This window comes from Ursus americanus, chromosome 4, assembly GCF_024610735.1.
Source record: "Ursus americanus isolate L20-20 chromosome 4, mUrsAme1.1.p, whole genome shotgun sequence".
In the NCBI taxonomy this organism is placed as follows: Eukaryota; Metazoa; Chordata; class Mammalia; order Carnivora; family Ursidae; genus Ursus; species Ursus americanus.
The window spans coordinates 43307944-43328365 of record NC_142130.1 but is presented as its reverse complement, the minus strand read 5'-3'; the positions used below and the strand labels follow the sequence as shown (position 1 = coordinate 43328365).

The 20422-nt window shown below is 38.7% G+C and overlaps 2 protein-coding genes across 8 annotated transcripts in view; both read right to left on the bottom strand.

Annotated features, from left to right (window-relative positions):
* CFAP44 (cilia and flagella associated protein 44) overlaps window positions 1-10765 on the bottom strand; it is a 151606-nt gene extending 140841 nt beyond the window's left edge. The window contains exons 1-2 of one of the 5 annotated variants that reach the window (XM_045785165.2): window positions 10626-10765; window positions 3018-3122 (exon numbers count right to left, since the gene is read on the bottom strand). In XM_045785165.2, coding sequence (XP_045641121.2) covers window positions 3018-3117 — 100 coding nt within the window. In that variant the 5' untranslated portion in view covers window positions 3118-3122; window positions 10626-10765. Of the gene's footprint in view, window positions 1-3017; window positions 4885-9744; window positions 9877-10625 lie in introns of those variants that run through there. The other 4 variants (XM_045785166.2, XR_006777375.2, XM_045785167.2 and 1 more) reach the window with 4 other exon arrangements.
* SPICE1 (spindle and centriole associated protein 1) overlaps window positions 10635-20422 on the bottom strand; it is a 75837-nt gene continuing 66049 nt past the window's right edge. For 2 of the 3 annotated variants that reach the window (XM_045785170.2, XM_045785171.2), the window contains exons 16-18: window positions 18814-18916; window positions 17737-17824; window positions 10635-10787 (exon numbers count right to left, since the gene is read on the bottom strand). In XM_045785170.2, coding sequence (XP_045641126.2) covers window positions 10635-10787; window positions 17737-17824; window positions 18814-18916 — 344 coding nt within the window. Of the gene's footprint in view, window positions 10788-15789; window positions 16523-17736; window positions 17825-18813; window positions 18917-20422 lie in introns of those variants that run through there. The other variant, XM_045785172.2, reaches the window with a different exon arrangement.

Sequence of the window (20422 nt, the reverse complement as noted above, 5' to 3'; positions counted from 1 at the left end):
ACCCCCTTCCCCTCTGGCAACCACCAGTTTGTTTTCAATATTTATAGGTCTGATTCTACTTTTTATTTATTTATTTATTTATTTATTTAGTTAGTTAGTTAGTTAGTTAGTTAGTTTTTTGTTTCATAATGGAATTTACTGGGAAAAGTTAGTGTTAAAAACATTCAAATTTATAAAATTTAAGTAAGACAGTAAAATTATACCTTGTAGATATAGTAATCCCATGATTAGTTGATTCTGCTTTTTATCTGTTTATTCATTTGCTTTCTTTTTAGATTTTACATTTAATGAAATCATATGGTATTTGTTTTTCTCTAACTTATTTTACTTAGCATAATACCCCTAGGTCCATCCATGCTGTTGCAAATGGCAAGTTCTCATCTTTTTATGGCTGAGTATGATTCTATATTTATATATAAATAAATATATATATATATAAATATATATATAAATATATATCACATCTTCTCTATCTTTTCCTCTATCAGTGGACACTTGGGTCATTTCCATATCTTGGCTATTGTAAATAATGCTTCAATAAACATAGGGATGCATAGATCTTTTCAAATTAGTGCTTTTATTTTCTTTGGGTAAATATTCAGTAGTGGAATTATTGGATCAATGGTACTTCCATTTTTGAATTTTTAATGAACCTCCACAGTGGCTGTACCAATTTACATTCCCACCAACAGATCACAGGGTTCATTTTTCTCCACATCCTCACCAACACTTGCTGTTTCTTGTCTTTTTGATTCTAGCCATTCTGACCAGTGTGAGGAGATATCTCATTGTGGTTTTGATTTGCATTTCCCTGATGATAAGTGAAGTTGAGCATCTTTTCAAGTGTCTGTTGGCCATCTGCATGTCTTCTTTGGAAAAACACGTATTCAGGTCCTCTGCCCACTTTTAAATCAGGTTTTTTGGATTTTTTGGTGTTGAGTTGTATAAGTTCTTTATGTATTTCATATATTAATCCTTTATTGGATGTATCATTTGCAAATATCTTCTCCCATTCAATGGACTGCCTTTCGGTTTTGTTAACAGTGTCCTTTGCTGTGCAAAAGCTTTGTATTTTGACATAGTCCCAATAGTTTCTTTTTGCTTTTGTCCCCCTTGCCTTAGGAGTCATATCTAGAAAAATGTGGCTATGGCCAATGCCAAAGAAATTACTGTCTACGTTTTCTTCTAGGAGTTTTATGGTTTCAGATCTTGCTTTTAGGTCTTTAATCCACTTTGAGTTCATTTTTGTGTATGGTGTAACAAAGTGGTCCTGTTACATTCCTTTGCATGTAGCTGTCCAGTTTTCCTAGCACCATCTGTTGAAAAGACTGTTCTCCCCATTGTCTATTCTTGCCTCCCTTGTCATAGAATAACTGACCATATAATCATGGGCTTATTTTTGGTCTCTCTATTCTGTTCCATTGAGCTAAGTGTCTATTTTGGTGCCAGTACCATACTGTTTCGATTATTACAGTTTTGTAGTATATCTTGAAATCTGGAATTGTGATACCTCCAGCTTTGTTCTTTTTCAAGATTGGTTTGGCTATTTGAGGTCTTTTGTGGTTCCATACAGGTTTTAGTATTTTTTGTTCCAGTTTTGTGAAAAATGCTGTTGGCATTTTGATAGCAATTGCATTGAATCTGTAAATTGCTTTGGGTAATATGAATGTTTTAACAATATTAATTCTTCCAATCCATGAGCACGGAACATCTTTTCATTTGTTTGTATTTTCTTCAATTTCTTTCATCAATGTTTTGTAGTTTTCAGAGTACAGGTCTTTCACCTTCTTAGTTAAGTTTATTCCTAGGGATTTTATTCCTTTTGGTATAATTGTAAATGGGATTATTTTCTTAATTTCTTTCTCTGCTACTTTGTTAACAGTATTGTATAGAAACACAACTGATTTCTGGGTATTGATTTTGCTATAACTTTACTGAATTCATTTTTTACTTCTGATTTTTTTGTGTGGAATCTTCAGGGTTTTCATGTCATCTGCAAATAGTGACAGCTTGATTTCTTCCTTATCAATATGGATGCCTTTTATTTCTTTTTCTTGTCTGATTGCTGTGTCTAGGACTTCCAGTACTTGAATAAAAGCAGCAAGAGTGGACATCCTCACCCTGTTCCTGATCTTAGAGGAAAAGCTCTGTTTTTCACCTTGAATATGAAGTTAGCCATGGGTTTTTCATATATGGCCTTTATTATGTCGAGCTATGTTCTCTCTAAACCCACTTTGATGAGAGTTTTTATCATAAATGGATGTTGGATTTTGGATGTCAGATGCTTTTTCTGCATCTATTAAGGTATTCGTAAGATTTTAATCCTTCATTTTGTTAATGTGGTGTATCACATGGATTGATTTGCAAATTTTGAACCATCTTTGCATCCTGAGAATAAATCCCACTTAATCATGGTGAATGATTCTTTCACTGTATTATTGACTGTGGTTTGCTAACATGTTGTTGAGGATTTTTGCATCTATATTCATCAGGGATATTGGCCTGTAGTTTTCTTTTTTTGTAACCTCTTTGTCTGGTTTTGGTATCAGGGTATTTCTGTTCTATTTGCAGTATATTCTTCCACATATGTTATCCCATTTAATCCTCAAACAACTCACAATTATCATCTTAATGGGTGAGAAAATTGAGGCTCAAAGGGGCAAAATAATCTATCCCAGATCAAGCATCTCTAAGTGGTAGACCCAGGCCTCAAACCTAGAGTTCAGCTCTTTGTACTATACTGTATTAGAAAAGTTCATTAAAGACTTTGTAAACCTTTGTAACAAGACCAGATTTGCAGAGGTCATTATCAACATAGAGATGACAGTAACTTCTACAGGCCAGGAACTGGAGATTAAATGGTTAAAACACAGTCTCTGCTCTTAAAGAACTTGGAATTTAGTAACGGAGTTAAACAAGTAAACCATTTCTGTTGTATAAACTTAAATATTCTTTAAAAGTGATTTTACCTAAATTTAATAATAAAAACCCAAGTGTATATTATAATCTTTACTTACATCTTAATGCAGCCTTCAAGGAGCCCTGAGACCGCTTCCCATCACTCTTTGATCTATCTAATCTCCTCCCATCAGTATCCTGATCACCTGGTTCCTTCATTTCCTCTGTAAGCATAAAATTGAGACAGAGAAAGGGAACAGCTGTGAAATAAAAATCATTTACGATATTTTCCCCCTAACAAATTCCACCAAACACCATGTGTGTTGATAACTGTATGTTTGCACAGTATCCAAGGTGACTTCACCGGCAGGAGCTACAGCCACCAGAAGAGACCTCTGCAGAATGGCAGAATACAGTCAGATACTCCCTTTTTCTAGGCCAGTTTACTGTGATGCCCTCTGATTTTCCCAAAGTCTGCAGTGAAATGCCATTCCAGTCTATCTTTTCTTTAAATATTCCATCATTAAAGTTAACCCCCTGCCATCCTTTCTTTGGTTCGTCCTCTCCATTTCCTCTTCCCATCATTTAATTCCTCTGGTGTTACTAATTAATTTCAATTTTTAAATATTTGTTCAGGGGACTTGCTATGTATCAAGTCTTATGGTAGACATTAAATTATGGTAGTGAACGAGAGATGTGATTCCAAACTTTGTGGACCTTGTCATTTAGAAAGATAGATATTAAATGATCAATTAAAATACAATAAGTGCTACAAAACGTAAAGAATAGGGTCCTGTGGGTATGTCTAGCAAGACGACTAATCCACATCCTCAGGTTCAGGAAGAGGTGCTTGAGACAAGGGTGATAAGTAGAGGCTGGCCAGGCCTCGAATGGACAGAGTGTCTTAGGCAGAGGGAACTTGAGAGAGAGGGCTGTGTCTGTGCAGGGCTGAAAGCAGTCTGTTGTGAGTGTGAGAGTGAAATGGGCGGTGAAGGGGAGGCCAGTAGCAGATTATAGAACCGTCTCTAAGCTTTTGCTAAGGAGTTTACAACTTATTTCTATGGCAACTGAAAGCCACTGAAAGGTTTTAAGGAGGGAAGTGACAGCAGATTTTTGCTGTCCTCCCTCTATTGCAGCTGTCTTTGAAAGCACCTGCTATATCCTCCTTCTAAGTCTTTGCTTCTCCACACTAAATACCACATATACCCTCAACACCCTTCTATGGCAGGGCTGGCAGGCAGAACAGAACAGCACTTCTATTTGACTCAGACTCGTGGTTCAATTCAGGTTTGAATCTCAGTTTTGCCACATAACCTTTACATGAATTCCTCAGGTGTAAATGGGAGTGAAGTAAGAACAACTTACAAGGCTGCTATGAGAATTAATTGAACTAGTGCATTATTATCCCTTCCTGGTCTCTGAAGAAAGGCCAGTATGCCAGAAGCAGATAGGATACACGCTACATGGTCATGGAGAGGGCAGTGCGAACGCCACCTCCCTTCTTCTGCACCTTGGGGTCATTCCATCTGCTTTCTTGCAGTGACATCATAATGATGCCTTGTCTTGATTTGGGGGACAATAGTGCAGGGTCCAAATGTTTTTCTTAAAAGCTATTTTCAGGAAAGATAGGTCCTAAACTGACACTTATGCTATTAAATTTTGTTTAGCACTTTGGGGCCATTTTTCTGGGTTACCAAGATGATGTTTTACCTTTTAAGAAGTGTGTGTATTGTTTTTTTCCTTAGTTGTTCTCCCTTGCTTTTTTCTTCCTCCCTCTTTCCCTTCCTTCCTTCTTTCCTTCCTTCCTTCCTTCCTTCCTTCCTTCCTTCCTTCCTTCCTTCCTCTCACCTGATTGTAAAATATATGCTTACTGGGATTGGGAAGTGTGTAGGAGTCAAACGATAGAAAAATCGTAAATAGCAAGATCCTTTAAAATCCAAATTCTATCATCCAGGACATGTCCTTTTCCTTCCAGTTTGGATATACAGACTTGCGTTCTACATTTATACAAGTCATTGATTTGAAAATAATTAAATAATTGTAATAGTGAAATAATTTTTAAAAATCAGTATTGCAAGCTAGTATCAGTTATTGCAGCTTGGTTGCACATTATCCCACACCGTGGGTAAGCTTCTTTAAGTAGCTACGAACATACCTAAATGCCATTTTCTCCCTCCCTTTAAAGGTTCTTCATAATGTACATTTGCCAATTCAATTCTTTTTTTTTTTTTTAAAGATTTTATTTATGTATTTGACACAGAGAGAGACAGCCAGTGAGAGAGGGTCACAAGCAGGGGGAGTGGGAGAGGAAGAAGCAGGCTCCCAGCAGAGGAGCCTGATGTGGGGCTTGATCCCAGAACGCCGGGATCAGGCCCTGAGCCGAAGGCAGACGCTTAACGACTGCGCCACCCAGGCGCCCCTGCCAGTTCAATTCTTAAAACTACCGAGCACACTTATATCAAATGGTATTCTGCTAGGCATTGCAGAGGGTACACAAATGAGCAATAGGGAGCCCTTGACCTTAAATACTTTACAAGCTAGGAAGAAAAAATTGACAATTCTCTTTTAATATCGTCTCAGAATAAGATTTCTAAACCCCTGATCCAGATCCGAGGCTGATCAGAACAAGGATGGTCTGAAAGTCCTGACTGAGGAGCAACTATAGCTAAAGGTTTCCTTGATAAAAATCAACATGTAAACCATTGGAAAAGAAAGAAACTATTCTCTCTGTTACCATGATGCAGGCCCTAAATAAGTGGAGCAGAGCAGGCCCTGGGTTTGCCAATCAAAGTTATTCTGTCGTTGCTAATCATTTAAGAACCGAGAGAAAACTGTTAGTCTGCAAATTTCAGTAACACCTCGGTCTATAAACGGGTATTGCTTTAGTGTTCTGTTGCAATCATACAAATTTGGCAGCTTAAAATAACACCCATTTCTTATCTCACACTTTTGTGGGTCAGAAATCTAGGCACGCTCAGCGGGTTCTCTGAGTTTCACAAGGTCAAAGCAAAGTGTTGGCAGAGCTACTTTCATTTCTGCAGGCTCTGGGGGAAAAATCTATTTCTAGGCTTATTTAGATCATTGGCAGAATTCAGTTCCATGTGGTTGTAGGACTCAAGTCCCTGTTTTCTTGTTGGCTGTAGGGCAGGAGTTGTTCTAAGTTTCCAGAGGCCACGTCGTGGCTCATGGCCCCCTTCAAAGCCAGCAACGGTAGGTCAGGTACCTCTCAGTGATTTCAATCTCACAGTTTTCTTTTCTGCTTCCTACCAATAAAAGCTTCATGAGATCATTATCTATCCTTTAGTCTTCTCTTTTCCAAATACATTTATTTTTAACATATTGTAACTGAACATTAACAAGATATATATAGTCTAATAAAGAGCTTGTAAGACCTAATAAATTTACTTAGAAGTTTATTATAAAGTGAATAAGAATTATGGTAACAAATCTGATAACCATTAAGGTAACATCATTCTGTAAACGAAGGGTTTAAACCACAACCAAAGGTAAACTGGTGTCAAGACGGAAATATACTCTTTATCCCACACTATTATAAACAATATATTCCTCACATGGCCATGCAATAAATTTTAATATCACAACACAGTTACTATCAGGTCGTGTGCAGCATGGAAGAAAATACTGGAACCCAAGGAATTTTACCAGTGTTCTGAACTAGCAATACTATACAAAAAATACTGAGATCTTTTCTCAGCTTTTCTGGTTCAGAAAGGGTGGCTGCAGAACCTGTGAAAGGTAACTGAGCAGGTAAGGTAGGAGGGGCTCCTGATCTACTGGAGGTTAGCAGTATAATTGGTGAGATGGGATAAGGTGGTTTTTATTTGATTGGTTGGTTGGTTAGGTTTGGGTTGTTTAGAATAAAGGGATTGGGAGGTTGTACTGTAATCTGCAGAGGCTTTGGAGCCAGAATGACTTGGGTTCACATCCAAGTTTGACCAAGGATAAAGGTTAGCTTTGCCAAGGGCCAAGTCATTAGCATCCCTTAACTTAGTCCTTTCATATGTAAAATGAGGATGATAAATAAGGTTGTCTGGCAGAGTCATTGTAAATATTAAATGAGATCTTTTATACCCAGAGTTCTCAATACCAGCTGCACTTTGGAATCACTTGGAAAACCTTCATAGCATATCATTCTCAGGCTCTCACTCCCTAGGTAATTCTTCTGTGCAGCCAAAGATAAGAAACTGGGGTTAAGGACCAGGAGCTTATGTAAAGCACATAGTAGGTACTCAAAAATGGTAGCTGTTTTTACCATAATTACTACAAATTCTCTCCAATACAGCCAGGGCTCAATAAATGTGACCATGGAATCTTCAGAAAGTTGAAAGAGGCCTTACCTAGTCCAACCTCCCACCCAGTGAGAGTCACACATCTACATCATTAAGCTCAGCACCATTAGAAAAGCAGTCTAGTGTGTTGGTCAGGTTGAGAACTGGCTAGAGTCTGATGTGCTTACAGCCTGGCTCTCCTTCTTACACCTCCTGTGAGGTGTTAAACAGGTGTTTAGCCTCTCTGTGCCTTGGTATTCTCATCTGTAAAGTTCAGTACCTACTTCATAAGGCTGTTCTGAGATCTCATTGAGTTGATACAGTAGAGCTTTAAGAACAGTGCCTGACAGATAGGCACTCAGTATGTAAGATGGTTGAAGGGATAGATTTAGTCATTCCTGAGTAAATGAACAAATGAAGGAACACTTCAAGACATGATCAGTCAGCTTCAATTTAAACTGAACAGGTAAGTGAGTAAGCACATTGTTAACGCTCAGCTCTAGTTCTTGGTTCATTTTACACTAAGCTGAAATCTGCCTCCCTACAACTTGGATCCATTTGGCCCTTGTTCTTCTGGGGACATACACGTTTTCCTGTGTGCTATAACCATTCGAATAATTGTAACTACTTTATTTTTCTTCCTAGATCCTCTCTTTTCCAGCTACAGCATCCTGGTTCTTTCACTTACTCCTCACTACACTGGTTTCAACTCTTCCCAGCATACTGATAGCTCAAGAAGTTCATTCCCAAAGCATTAAATATCCCTCCCAATTTTGTATCTTCTTTGAAAGATCCAGACATTTTCCAAAAAATTAATGAACTGTTACTCTACCTGTTGGGAATATTATATTCCTTTAAGGCAACCTAATATTGTATAATCTTCTGAGGGCAGGGGGTGGTAGGCTCATCATATACTGACTCATCATAATCAGACTGTAACCAACCAGAATGACTACACCATATTTTTTGTGTTCTCAACCATGTCCCATCTCATACAACTGAACTAGCTAGGTTTGGATTCTATTTGCAGAACTATCTTAAGTGTACTTTTATTAGATTCAGGTTCATTGATCCAGCCTATGGCTAATTCTGTTAAGCAACTCATTGAGTAGACTATCAAGTTTTGAGTCAATGCTGAGTAAGTATAAAGAAAAAAAAAATCATAGTGCACAGTGGTGCTAAGCCATGTGTTGCTAGAAGGAGGTTGGCTGGAAACCAGACAGAGGGGTCCCTAAAGCGACGTTACTTAGATTCATTCCCCAGATTCCAGGGTCAGTCCTCAGTCTCACCAACTCGGGCACTCCATCTCCCAGTGTGCCAGAGCTGGCCATGTTAAGACTCAGAGATTGTCGTATAAAACAGATGCTCAGTTTTTACTTAACAATGTGAAACAGCATTGTGCAAGGAATAATACTCCGCGTATTTCGAATGTTTACCATGTGTCAAACACAGTTCTAAGGATTCTGCACAGACTGTTTCACATATTTCTCCAAACAACTCTATGAGGTAGGTGCAATTTCCAGATGAGAAAGCAGAGCAATTACTCTGAATCCTTCCCTCTCGCTCACCCATGCAGTTGGTTTCTATGTCCCATTGCCAAGTGAACAGTTATTGAGCCTTTTGAATTCATCCTCTCCCTTCTACTCCCACCGTCACCACCCTCGTCTGGTTATGTTGTCTCACTGGTACCATTACCACAGCCTCATATCTTGTCTCTGCCTTCTCTAGTCCATTTCTACCCTGCCTCTTAGTTCCAAAACACAGCTTTTAGTGCGCTACTCGTCCTGTTGGAAACCTATAATGGCTCCTCATTGCCACAGAATAAGAACTCAGCTTCCCTGGCATGACACAAAGTTCCCTCATCTTTGGGTCTGCAGCTCATCTCCTGTCACTTCCCCCATTCCTAGTCCCTCCTAAGTCCCTTCTCCTTCTCAGAAGTCTTACTAGCCACATGGAACAACTCACGCTGGACTGGACACAGAGTACGTGTATGCTACTATTTCTACTTGTATGCAAGAAGTATTTATTCTGCACCTACTGTATGCCATGAATGTGCTACCTACTTTACCTGCAAGACCCTATTTATTTGTAACAAGAACCCTATGAAGTAAGCATTATCATCTTTCTTTTTAGATATTAGGAAGCTGAAATGCAGAGGGGTCAACTTGACAAGTGTCACATTGCTAAGTGTTGGGCGAGCTGGTTTGCTTACCCCAAAAACCAGGCACTTTCCCACCAGACTCCCTTCTTCTGGCTTAAACCCGTCTAACTAGCACTCTTGGGGTCTGCTGTCTTCCGCCCCAGCCGGATGAGGAGCTCCTTGCAGGCAGGAACCGTGTCCACTTTGTATCCACAGTGTCTAGCTCTATGCTTGCCAATGCTAGTCACTTCAGTGTTTGCTGAACTGATCCGTAGGAAGGACGGGCTGTCTGGGCGAGCCTGGAGAACGCTGGTTCAGCCTAAGAGAAGTCCTACTGGGATTCACTGCTCCCTGACTCGCTAACAGAGTTGAAGGGGAGGATGTGGAAACTGCCCTGCTGCCAGGCTCCAAACTTACCCAAGGCACCGACCGCCGCCGAGCGTCCTTAGTCCCAGCGTCAGCCCCAGGTCTCCGTTTACTGCGGTCACCAGGCAACGCCGCCCCGCCTCCCGGCGGGCGGAGCCGGATGGGCCGTGAGGCGCATGCACCACCTGGAGGTGACTTTTGGGGAAATCCCCGGGGAAAGAGGCAGTGGGACCCTCAATGTCACTGGGCCTTTGGTCCCGGCTGTTTCCAGGCACGTCACCCGGGTTCACGCCAAACAGAAAAGCCCAACATTCTATCAGGGTATTATCCCATTTTAGTTTTATATCCAGTTTATATTATTATAATTATCCCAAGAATGTTATATTGATAAACAAAGTGACTTTTGAATACATAGATACCTGCCTGGTAATTAAAAAATGGCCCAAAGGGGCCCTAATTGCACACAATCATCCACAAAGATACGTCAAGCCTTTTTTATTGAGCTGTTTATTTCCTCTGTCATCTCTGTTGGCTTTTACGAGGAAATGGTTTTATGTTGTGGGATCCTTGGTCTCATGACGCTGGCCGCACAAGTATAGGCCTACCTTGACAGATTTCTCGGTTTAGCAATTGGCTCTTCAGCGGCTCTGTGGTGCAGCCAGCGCTCAGTACGGAATTTTAAGTGCCTAAAGTCACTGGTTACCAAACATTGTTTTAAAATGGCTACCTTGTACACCTGAAACTAATATTATCCTGTATGTTTACTAACTGGAATTTAAATAAAAACTTTTAAAAAACGGGTACATTATTGCAATAAGTGACAAAGGACTGTGAATCCAGAATATATAAAGAATTCTTACAACTGAATAAGAAAAAAAAAAAAAAACTTGCAACCTAATTCTTCAAATGGGCAAAGGACTTTGAATACTTACTTCACCGTATCAGAGGTATGAGTGGCCAGTAAACACAGCAGTCCTCTGGGAGATGCTCTGGGAGATCTTCACCACAATGCACATACACCACAGCCACAAGAAGGGGTAAACTGCCAGCACCCAATGTGGAAGAAGTGCAGCAACTGGGACTCTCACAGACTGCTGGTAGGAATGTAAAATGGTACAACGACTTTGGAAAACCATTGGGCAGTTTCTCTAAAAGTTAAACATATACCAAGCCATTCCATGTCTGAGGTATTTATACCCAAGAGAAACAAAAACTTAGGTCTACACAAAGCCTTGTCTGTGAATGTTCATAGCAGCTATACTCACCAACAGCCAAAAACTAGAAAGAAACCCATTGGCCATTGACAGGTGAATGGTTAAATATCCATACAATGGAATACTACTACTCAGAAGTAGAAAGAAATAAATTGATACACACAACATGAATGAATCTGTGATGGGGAGTTAGAGAGCCAGACACAAAATAGTACAATGTATGATTCCTTTTAGATAAAATAGAAACAAATCTAGGATGACAAAAAGCACATCAGTGGTTGCCCAGGGCTGGAGTAAAGGGAGGGATGCACTGAAGAGACAGGAGGAATCTTTTGGAGATGACAAAAATGTCTTGTGGTGGTAGTTTCATCTGCCAAAAGTCAATGAATTGTTCTTTTCAAATTAAGATGCAGTTAATTATATATACATTATTTCTCAATAAAGTTGATTTTTAAAGGTTGTGTTCTATTTTATGTTTATTGGTTTCCGTGTTACACAATTTTCCAAAAACTTTCTTCCATGGATTTGTTGGTAGTGTTGAAATGTTCTCTTTAGTCAAGTATTCTTGACTTTTAAAGTCTCCTGACTTAAACATTATCTTTACTATTAATTATTAAATGGTATATCCAGGGTATCTGAAAAGTCATAAAACATAGGATAAACTTATTTTTAAACAGTATGTTAGGTACATTTTCAAATAATATTCTCAACATGTTTTCTTTCAACCTCCAAACATCTTCAGGTGAAATATCTCTAAATTTAAAGCACTGGGTCCAATTGATAATTTGAGAAAACCACAAAGAATTCACTACATAATATCTTTAAAAATCTGGAAACACAAGGAAATAGTGCATTTATTTGTGCATCAAAAAACTGGCAGTCATCCTTACTGAATGCTTATTATGAGTCAGACCCTATTCTTAACATATTTACATATACTCACCTCTCTTACTCCTCACATCCCTATAAGATACATCATGTCTGATTCTCAAATGGGAAAAAGGAGATAATTTACCCAGGGACATAGCCCAAGCGGCAGAAATGGCGCTTGAATCCAAGCTTTCTGATTGCAATACTTGCAGCCTTAGCCACTATGCTAGATCAATTATTTCTTATAAGTTAGGAGGAGTCCAATAATTATTTTTTAAAAAGAAGGGTGCCTGGGTGACTCAGTTAAGCATCTGACTTTTGATTTTGGCTCAAGTCATGATCTCAAGGTCATGGGATTAAGCCCTGCATCGAGCTCTGTGCTGATCATGGAGCCTGATAATATTCTGTCTCCTCTCCCTCTGGCTCCTCCTCCCCCGCTCATGTGCTCTCTCTAAAAGGAAAAAAAAAGGGGGGGGGGAGCTTCAAGTCCTGGCTTTACCTCAACACCCTGACATTAAGCAACTTACTTCACCTCCAGGGCTCAATTTCCTCATCTGTAAAGGGGAGGTGGGTGGCATTCAAACAAGTCTAACTCAGTTTTACTGTGAAATTTTAATGAGATAACCACAGTTATAGCTCAATAAAAATAGCTATTATTATAATTATTATTATTATTGTGCTTCCATACCATACTCACTGTAAGACGGCAGCATAGTGTAGGCTTTGTACAAAGACTTCCTATATCCCATCCCAGGGCCCCCACACCTAAGCTGTATGACTTTGAGAGGGTACTTACTTCCTGGTACCTCAGTTTCTTCATCTGCAAAAGAAGGATAATAGTATCTACCTCATAAAGGCATCATAAAATCATGAAAAGTGGCTAAAACAGTGCCTGGCACTTAGTAAACAGTAAATTATTATTAAATTCTGCTAACTTAAATGATCTCACTATACAGCATAGGAATGATTGTATCACTAACTGTGGATTTGATTATCAATCCAGTTTCTCTCCCAAGCTGTAATGCGGAAAACTACAAATTTTATTGAAGTTTAGCAAGTGATTAGCAGCTTTCTTGGGCATTTTTTTTTTAAAGATTTTATTTATTTATCTGATAGAGAGCTCGCGAGAAAGAGCACAAGCAGGGGAGGGGCATTGGGAGAAGCAGACTCCCCGCTGAGTAAGGAGCTGGACACGGGCTCCATCCCAGGACCACAGGATCGTGACCTGAGCCAAAGGCAGAATGGACTGAGCCACCGAGGTGCCCCTGAGGCATCTTGGAGAAGTCATATATTAGCTAAAAACTTGAGTCCTAACACAAGAAATATAAGTAATCTGAAGTTGGACTAGAAAAATGAATACAAATGTAGTACATCATCAGATAGAGCAGAGTTCACCCTTCTGCAATGCTAAGATCAACGGTTCCCAAACTGGAGCATGCCTCAGAATCACGAGGGGCTTATTAAAACAGACGCCAGGGGCGCCTGGGTGGCACAGCGGTTAAGCGTCTGCCTTTGGCTCAGGGCGTAATCCCAGCGTTACGGGATCGAGCCCCACATCAGGCTCCTCCGCTATGAGCCTGCTTCTTCCTCTCCCACTCCCCCTGCTTGTGTTCCCTCTCTCACTGGCTGTCTCTGTCTCTGTCAAATAAATAAATAAAATCTTAAAAAAAAAAAGAGAGAGAGGAGTTAATCCTATAAAAAAACAAAAAAACAGACACCAGATTTTCTGATCAATGGGTCTAGGGTAGGGCCCATGATTTTCATTTCGAACAAGTACTCCGACGATCTTGACACTGCTGATCAGGGCCATACTTTGAGACCCACTGGTGCGGCTGGCTCTGAAAGCTGATAAAGAGGGCCCAAAGCAGTGTTACTTGAAACCAAACACGCACCAACTTATGATTTGGGGATGATAAACATCTTCACAATGTTTCCCAAGCTTGGCTATACACTAGAATCATCTGAGGAGGTTTTTAAAAATGTTGATGTTTGGGGCACCTGGTGGCTCAGTCGTTAAGTGTCTGCCTTCAGCTCAGGTCATGATCCAGCCCTGCTCAGCGGGAAGCCTGCTTCTCCCTCTCCCACTCCCCCTGCTTGTGTTCCCTCTCTTGCTGCCTCTCTGTCAAATAAATATATAAATCTTAAAAAAAAAAAAAAAGTTGATGTTTGTGTCCTTCTCCCAGAGTCTAAGTTAAACTGGCCTGGAGTGAGACTTGGCCATTGGGAATTTTAGAAGGTCCAAAGGTCTCTATGTGACTCTAATGGCAGCCAAAGCTGAGAAGCACTGCTTTCGAAAGCCAAGCTCTTTTCTCTGTATCTATTATTCTTGGGGTTTTTTAAACCTATTTTTGAAGTTTATCAACAAAAACAAATATTAGCAGGATGGATACTTACATGTCAGTTTTACAGGTTGCCAGTAAGCACTGGTTCTCAAATCTAGCTGCACATTAAATCACCTTAAGCAGTTTTTAAAAATATCATGCCAAGGGATGCCCACGTAGCTCAGTCAGTTAAGCATCTGCTTTCAGCTCAGGTTATGATCTCAGGGTCCTGGGATTGAGTCCCTTATCAGGCTCCCTGCTCAGCTGGGAGCCTGCTTCTCCCCCTGCCTACCCGCCCCCCTGCTTGTGCTCTCACACACGCACACACTCTCTCTCTGATAAATAAATAAATAAATAAGTTTGTGTGTGTGTGTGTGTGTGTGTGTGTGTGTGTGTACGTATGTCATGCTAAGGGCTCACTCCCCAGGTAGTCAGTTTGGTCTTTTTTCAATGCTCCCAAAGTTGAGAATCATGGCTTTTGAAGTTTAAAGGAATATAAGGGAAAAAAGTAAACAGCCAACCAGCTGAAGAACATTAAGAAAAATGTAAGTCCAATTGGGGAGGGTATGTGCTATGGTGAGTGCCATGAATTGTGTAAGACTGATGAATCACAGACCTGTACCCCTGAAACAAATAATACATTATATGTTAATAAAATAAATAAATAAATAAAATTTTAAAGATTAAAAAAAAAAAGAGAAAGAAAAATGTAAGTCCAAAGAATACATTCACATGAAATCTTACCATCTGCAACAATGTGGATGGAACTAGAGAATAGTATGCTGAGAGAAGTCTGTCAGTCAGAGAAAGATAAATACCTTATGCTCTCACTCATATGTGGAATTTAAGAAACAAAAGAGCAAAGGGAAAAAAGAAAGAGAGAGAGAGAGAGGAAAACCAAGAAACAGACTGTTAACTATAGAGAACAAACTGATGGTTACCAGCAGGGAGGTGGGTAGGGGGATGGGTGAAATGGGTGATGGGCATTGAGGAGGGCACTTGTGATGAACACAGGGTGATGTATGGAAGTGTTGAATCACTATATTATACACGTGAAACTAATATTACATTGTATGTTAACTAACTGGAATTTAAATAAAAACTTCAAAAATTAAAAAAAAAGAACACATCCACACACCAAGCAGAAAACTTAACATTTCAGTATTAGGAATGGTATTAAAATGGTTTTATATTCCAGACAGGGATAGTATTTACTAAATACCAAGTTTCAAAAAAGTACAATACAGATGGAAGAATCTGTAATAAAGCAAATGAATACAGATGACTTCACGTAAATAAAATCAGTGATACCAGAGAAAAATTGTATTTTTGCCACCAAAATGAAGAGGCCCAAATGAAAGCTGCACATGGCACTGAATAGAAATAACTCCAGGAGGAGGGACAGTATTGTCTGAGAAAGTTCCCCAAGTAGTTTCAATGTGTTTCGCCTGCCCTACTGCCACTACACCAGGTTGAGAATTCCCGTCCCACAGTGAAAGGACAGAGATAATTTAAAAAGCAAGTTTAAAATAATAGCCAGTGACTGAGAGCCCAACAGGTATTTTGAAGAAAACAACCCTGAATGCAAAGTAGATTCAGGGCTGGGAAAGTTGATAGCAACGTTTTGTACTCATTTCTGTTTCAAACACTAAATATACCAATAAATTAATGTTGCTGCATTTAGACATGAGCTCTATGATCATTATTTATTTGATGTACATTATCATTACTGATGACATTTTCACATTTAAAGACTATATAAGAATGTTATAATATATACAACCACAATCCACATAAACAAATATAAACAAATGCTCCTATACCTACTTTTTAAAGCCGAACATTCCAGTTGACGGAAAAAGCCATGGACAACAGTAACTTCCCTCCCAAAAAGAAATCAAAGGGAGTGCTAAATTTTTCTGAAAGCCACACTTTAATCACCCAGAGCCATTTTATTGTAAGTTATATGCAAAGCAACTTAGTTCTTCAGGAAAAAAATTAAAGAAATACATCATTTAAGATACACTAGACCAAAAAAAAAAAAAACCTGAATAAAGATGTTAAAGGTAAAAATGTGTTACTCAGCAAAACCTTATAATACTTACGAAATTATAAGAATATAAAACTTCAATTTCCCTATAACCAAAATTTTGTTCACAGGAGGTTGTACATAGGTTAGTTTTTCAAATTTATTTGAAAAGATCCAAGATTTAAATCATTGCTTTATTCTTTGGTCCATAAGTACTAAGTCACAAGATCTTTGTAGGTTTTATCTAAAAGGACATGAAAACTTGAAAGCAGGAGCAGGGAAAGGGCAGTGGAAGCTCAAGAACATACTACTGAAAACAAATTCTGTACAACTAACTTCACTTATGACACGTGGGTAGAAAGAGCAAACCAGCCTTCTTCATTCTGTTTCTCAATCTGTTGGACAAAGATGCAAGATGGATTTAGAAAGATGCAAGATGGATCAGAAACATGAGCCCATTCAAGGTTAATAATTATTTAGACCAAGTACATAGAATCAACGGTATCCTATGTCATCAAATGATACTGAAAATTAAATTGCTACTGGCAATTTTTATTCTCTAATAGAGCCCAAATAACTGATTCCCTGGTCAACAATCCCCTGATTGAGGAAACCTAATTTTTAAATAAAGGATAAATCCAGTATTTTATACAAATTATAGGTACAACTTCTTAAAATCACAAAGTTATTTGATCTTAATAAATTAAATTTGTTACTAAATTCCAGAAACTTAGGGCAAATTATATAAAACAGTCTAAAACTTTTTTAGGGGCGCCTGGGTTGCTCAGTCGGTTAAGTGTCTGACTCTTGATTTTGGCTCAGGTCATGATCTCAGGGTTGTGGGATCGAGCCCCATGTTGGGCTCCGCACTCAGCAGGGAGTCTGCTTGAGGTTCTCTTTCCTCTCCCTCTGCCCCTACCCCACTCATGCATGTGTGCACGCACTCTCTCAAATAAATAAATAAATAAATCTTTATTAAAAAAGACTTCTTTAGGATATAAGAAACAGCAAAGGACAAATATTCTAGTGCTAGACAATTGGGATATCTGAGACTGTCAAATTAATCTGTGCTATAAATATTCAATATTTACTGAAGCACTCATTATTTAGTCTAATCCACAGCAAATCAGAACACATGAAGAATATGGCATTGATTAACCACAACTTCTCTAACCAGTGGCAAACTCAGATACAGCATACTAGGGTAGAGTGACAAGGAAAGTGGCCCCAGGGCTCTGGATATCCCAAGTCCCACAGAGCCACAACAAGCACTGAGGGAACCTCTATCTCGGTATATCTACTACTTCAAGGCACACCTGTATGTCCCGCCACATTACTGGAATGCTTTGCCTGAAACCAGTAATTTCCAGTCTATGCTGAAATCCTATTGAATTTTATCTTATTCCTTAGCTTCCCCAGAACACAAAAGAAACTATATGGTTTAATGGTTTTTTCTAGTAAAGGTGAATTAGGAATTCTTTTCTTCTGAGAATTTTATGTCACCTGTAGGATAACAAGAATAATTAAGAATGGAAATCACTAAATCAGCCAACTCTCCCCCACTCTCCTGACCCCTACACACATTTCACAATTACATTTTATCACATACCTTTGCTCTTGGATTAACAGGTGTGAATCTCCCACTTCCTGAGGTGGCGTTTAATGGAGAACAAGAATTACTAGTAGCCCCTGAAGACCTATTTATGAGAAATAAAAGAGAGTGGGAGAGTAGTCTATCATCATTAACCTTCAAAAATCATATAAGACTGACAAATCTCAGTACTGGCAAGAGCTTGAAAAAGAATGCCTGAGCTAGGTTCAAATTAGGTAAGTTATTTGTAACATGTTTTTAGCAACTTAAGTTGTTGTTTTTTTTTAATTTATAGACTTCCTTTTTTAGAGTAGTTTTAGGTTTACAAAAAGACTAAGTGTAAAGTACAGAGAGTGCCAATATAGCCCCCACCTCCTCCACATAGTTTCCCCTATTATTAACACTTTGCATCAGGTTGCTACATTTATCACAACAGATGAGATAATATTGATGCATTATTAATTAAATTAATAGCCCACGGCAGGGTTTCACCCTTTTGTTATCCATTCTATGGGTTCTGACAAGCGTATAATGACAATATCCACCATTACAGTATCATGCTGTAATATTTTTAACATTAAGGAGAAAAATGCACACACAGGGGCGGGGGAAAGGCCAAGCAGTGGAAAAGAGCCCTGACAGCAGCACAGTGTCACAGTAAGCACAGAGAGCAGAGACAGAAGAGCCAGGTCCGTCCTCAGTGCCACCCTTTACCAACCATGTGACCCATCTAGGCAAACCACCCAATTAGCTCAATGCACTTGTTTCATTTATTGTAAAGGAAAAAAATACTACTCGTCAATTTACCCACCCTGTCATATGTTATCTCCTAATTTTATAACCTATAAAGCACTCTATATACGTGCTATTATCCTACTTTTGTTGTCAACAGCCAACCCACACTGTTCTACTTAAGGCCTGTTCCTCACTCCTCTTCTTTTTCCCAGAAATTCTCCTCTCTAATTGTTTTATTTTCTCTACAGGAGTGAGTCTGTCTGAGCCTAAGTCAGATACTATGCACTTTCTTTTTTCACAAAGAGAATGAAACACCACATTCGCGATTTTTTAAAATAACTCTTCACATGGTAATCTTACCTTCTTGTATTTATCCCACTGGTAGGAGAGACAGTACTGCATTTTGAGCTTTCTGGGGCTTCAGCTCCTGGAATAGAAACTTCAATTGTCCTCTTTCCTCCTTCTAAAATATAAAAATAAATATTAATTTCATCTTTCATTAAAATAAAATTTTAACTTGATTTCTATCTTACTGCAAATTTCACATTATAAATTTGGAGGTTCTTTCTATATTTTCATTATGTGCCCACAGATACCCTTGAAGGATTTTTTTCAAAATGAACTGTGAGACAAGAAACTTTAGTTACTAGTGTCAATTCAGTAGCATGCCAGTTCATAGAAAGCCAGAATCTTCAGACAAGTGGTATCATGTCAGATCTGGAAGTGAAAAACAGAAATTAAGAGCTAGCCCTAAAAATCTTAAGATTTTTGTCAAAAACAGCTTATCTAAAATTCTCAAAAAAAAAATAAAAAGAAAAAGGAAAATTTCTGAAGTCATTCAATAAAACTTTAAATCCTCTAAATCTATCACATTATTAGATTCCCAAAGGCACTAACTTAGGAGGGGAAAGTTGGCTGAAGAGCTCATATGGCCAATGGCAAGTACAACTGTGTTCATTTTCCATATTTCACAAGCAGATTATCAATTAACAAATATTTACTATCTACTAATGAAAGACTTAATGTCTAACCTAGGCAGTTTTACAGAGGCTCCTAGGAATCACTACTTAAAACCAGTGATTTCCAGGGTTTTAGTGGGTAATGAAACCATATTTAATTGTATAACATATTCTTCCATTACCCTACAAAACAAAACAGGTTTCACATGGCATATGATTATTTACATCTTTATCATCATAGCACACAAAAGTACCCGTGAAACCAAGAATTCTACTTGTAAAAAGGAGTACCTTGGAGATAACACCAAAAAAGAATATCTTGGAGATATAACCACTGGAATGAAAAGAACAAGGTTTGCAAATTTACCACTTTGCTTTAGAACTTCAGACAAGTCACTTAACTTCTTTTCCCTCAGTTTACTTATGTATCAAAAAGCTGTAACATCAGCTCTGTCTACGCTCAGGGTGTGTTGAGGACTAAATAAGATAATAGAAATGAAGTACTTTTAACCTTAAAGAACAACTGAAACAGATGTCTAATGTAATTACAAAATTATTCTTAAGAGTAATTTGCTTTATTCTTCTTCATTGCACTTAGTGCCAGCTAATATTATCTCATAACGTTGGACAGGGCTTTGTCCTGTTCGAAGCAGTTTCCCTAGGGCCCAGAACAGGGTGGCAGGTAGTAGATGCTCAAATGTATCAAGTGATTTAATCAGAAGTTGCCTCTATGCTTCGCGACTATGAAGAACAGCAGACTAAGCTGTCACTTGAAGAAGCCTAGAATATGCAAAGAGAAAGTGCCCGGGGGAAATGCATTATTTGTCATTTTCCAGTAATTTTCAAGAGTCTGCTTTCTAGGTCTGAAATTTCAAAAAAGAAATGATTTGTAACTGAGAGAAAAAGTCTTATTGGCAAAAGGGAGGTGGGTGGGGGGATGGGTGAAACAGGTGAAGGAGACTAAGAGCACACTAAGCACTGAGTAATGTACAGAATTATTGGATCATTAT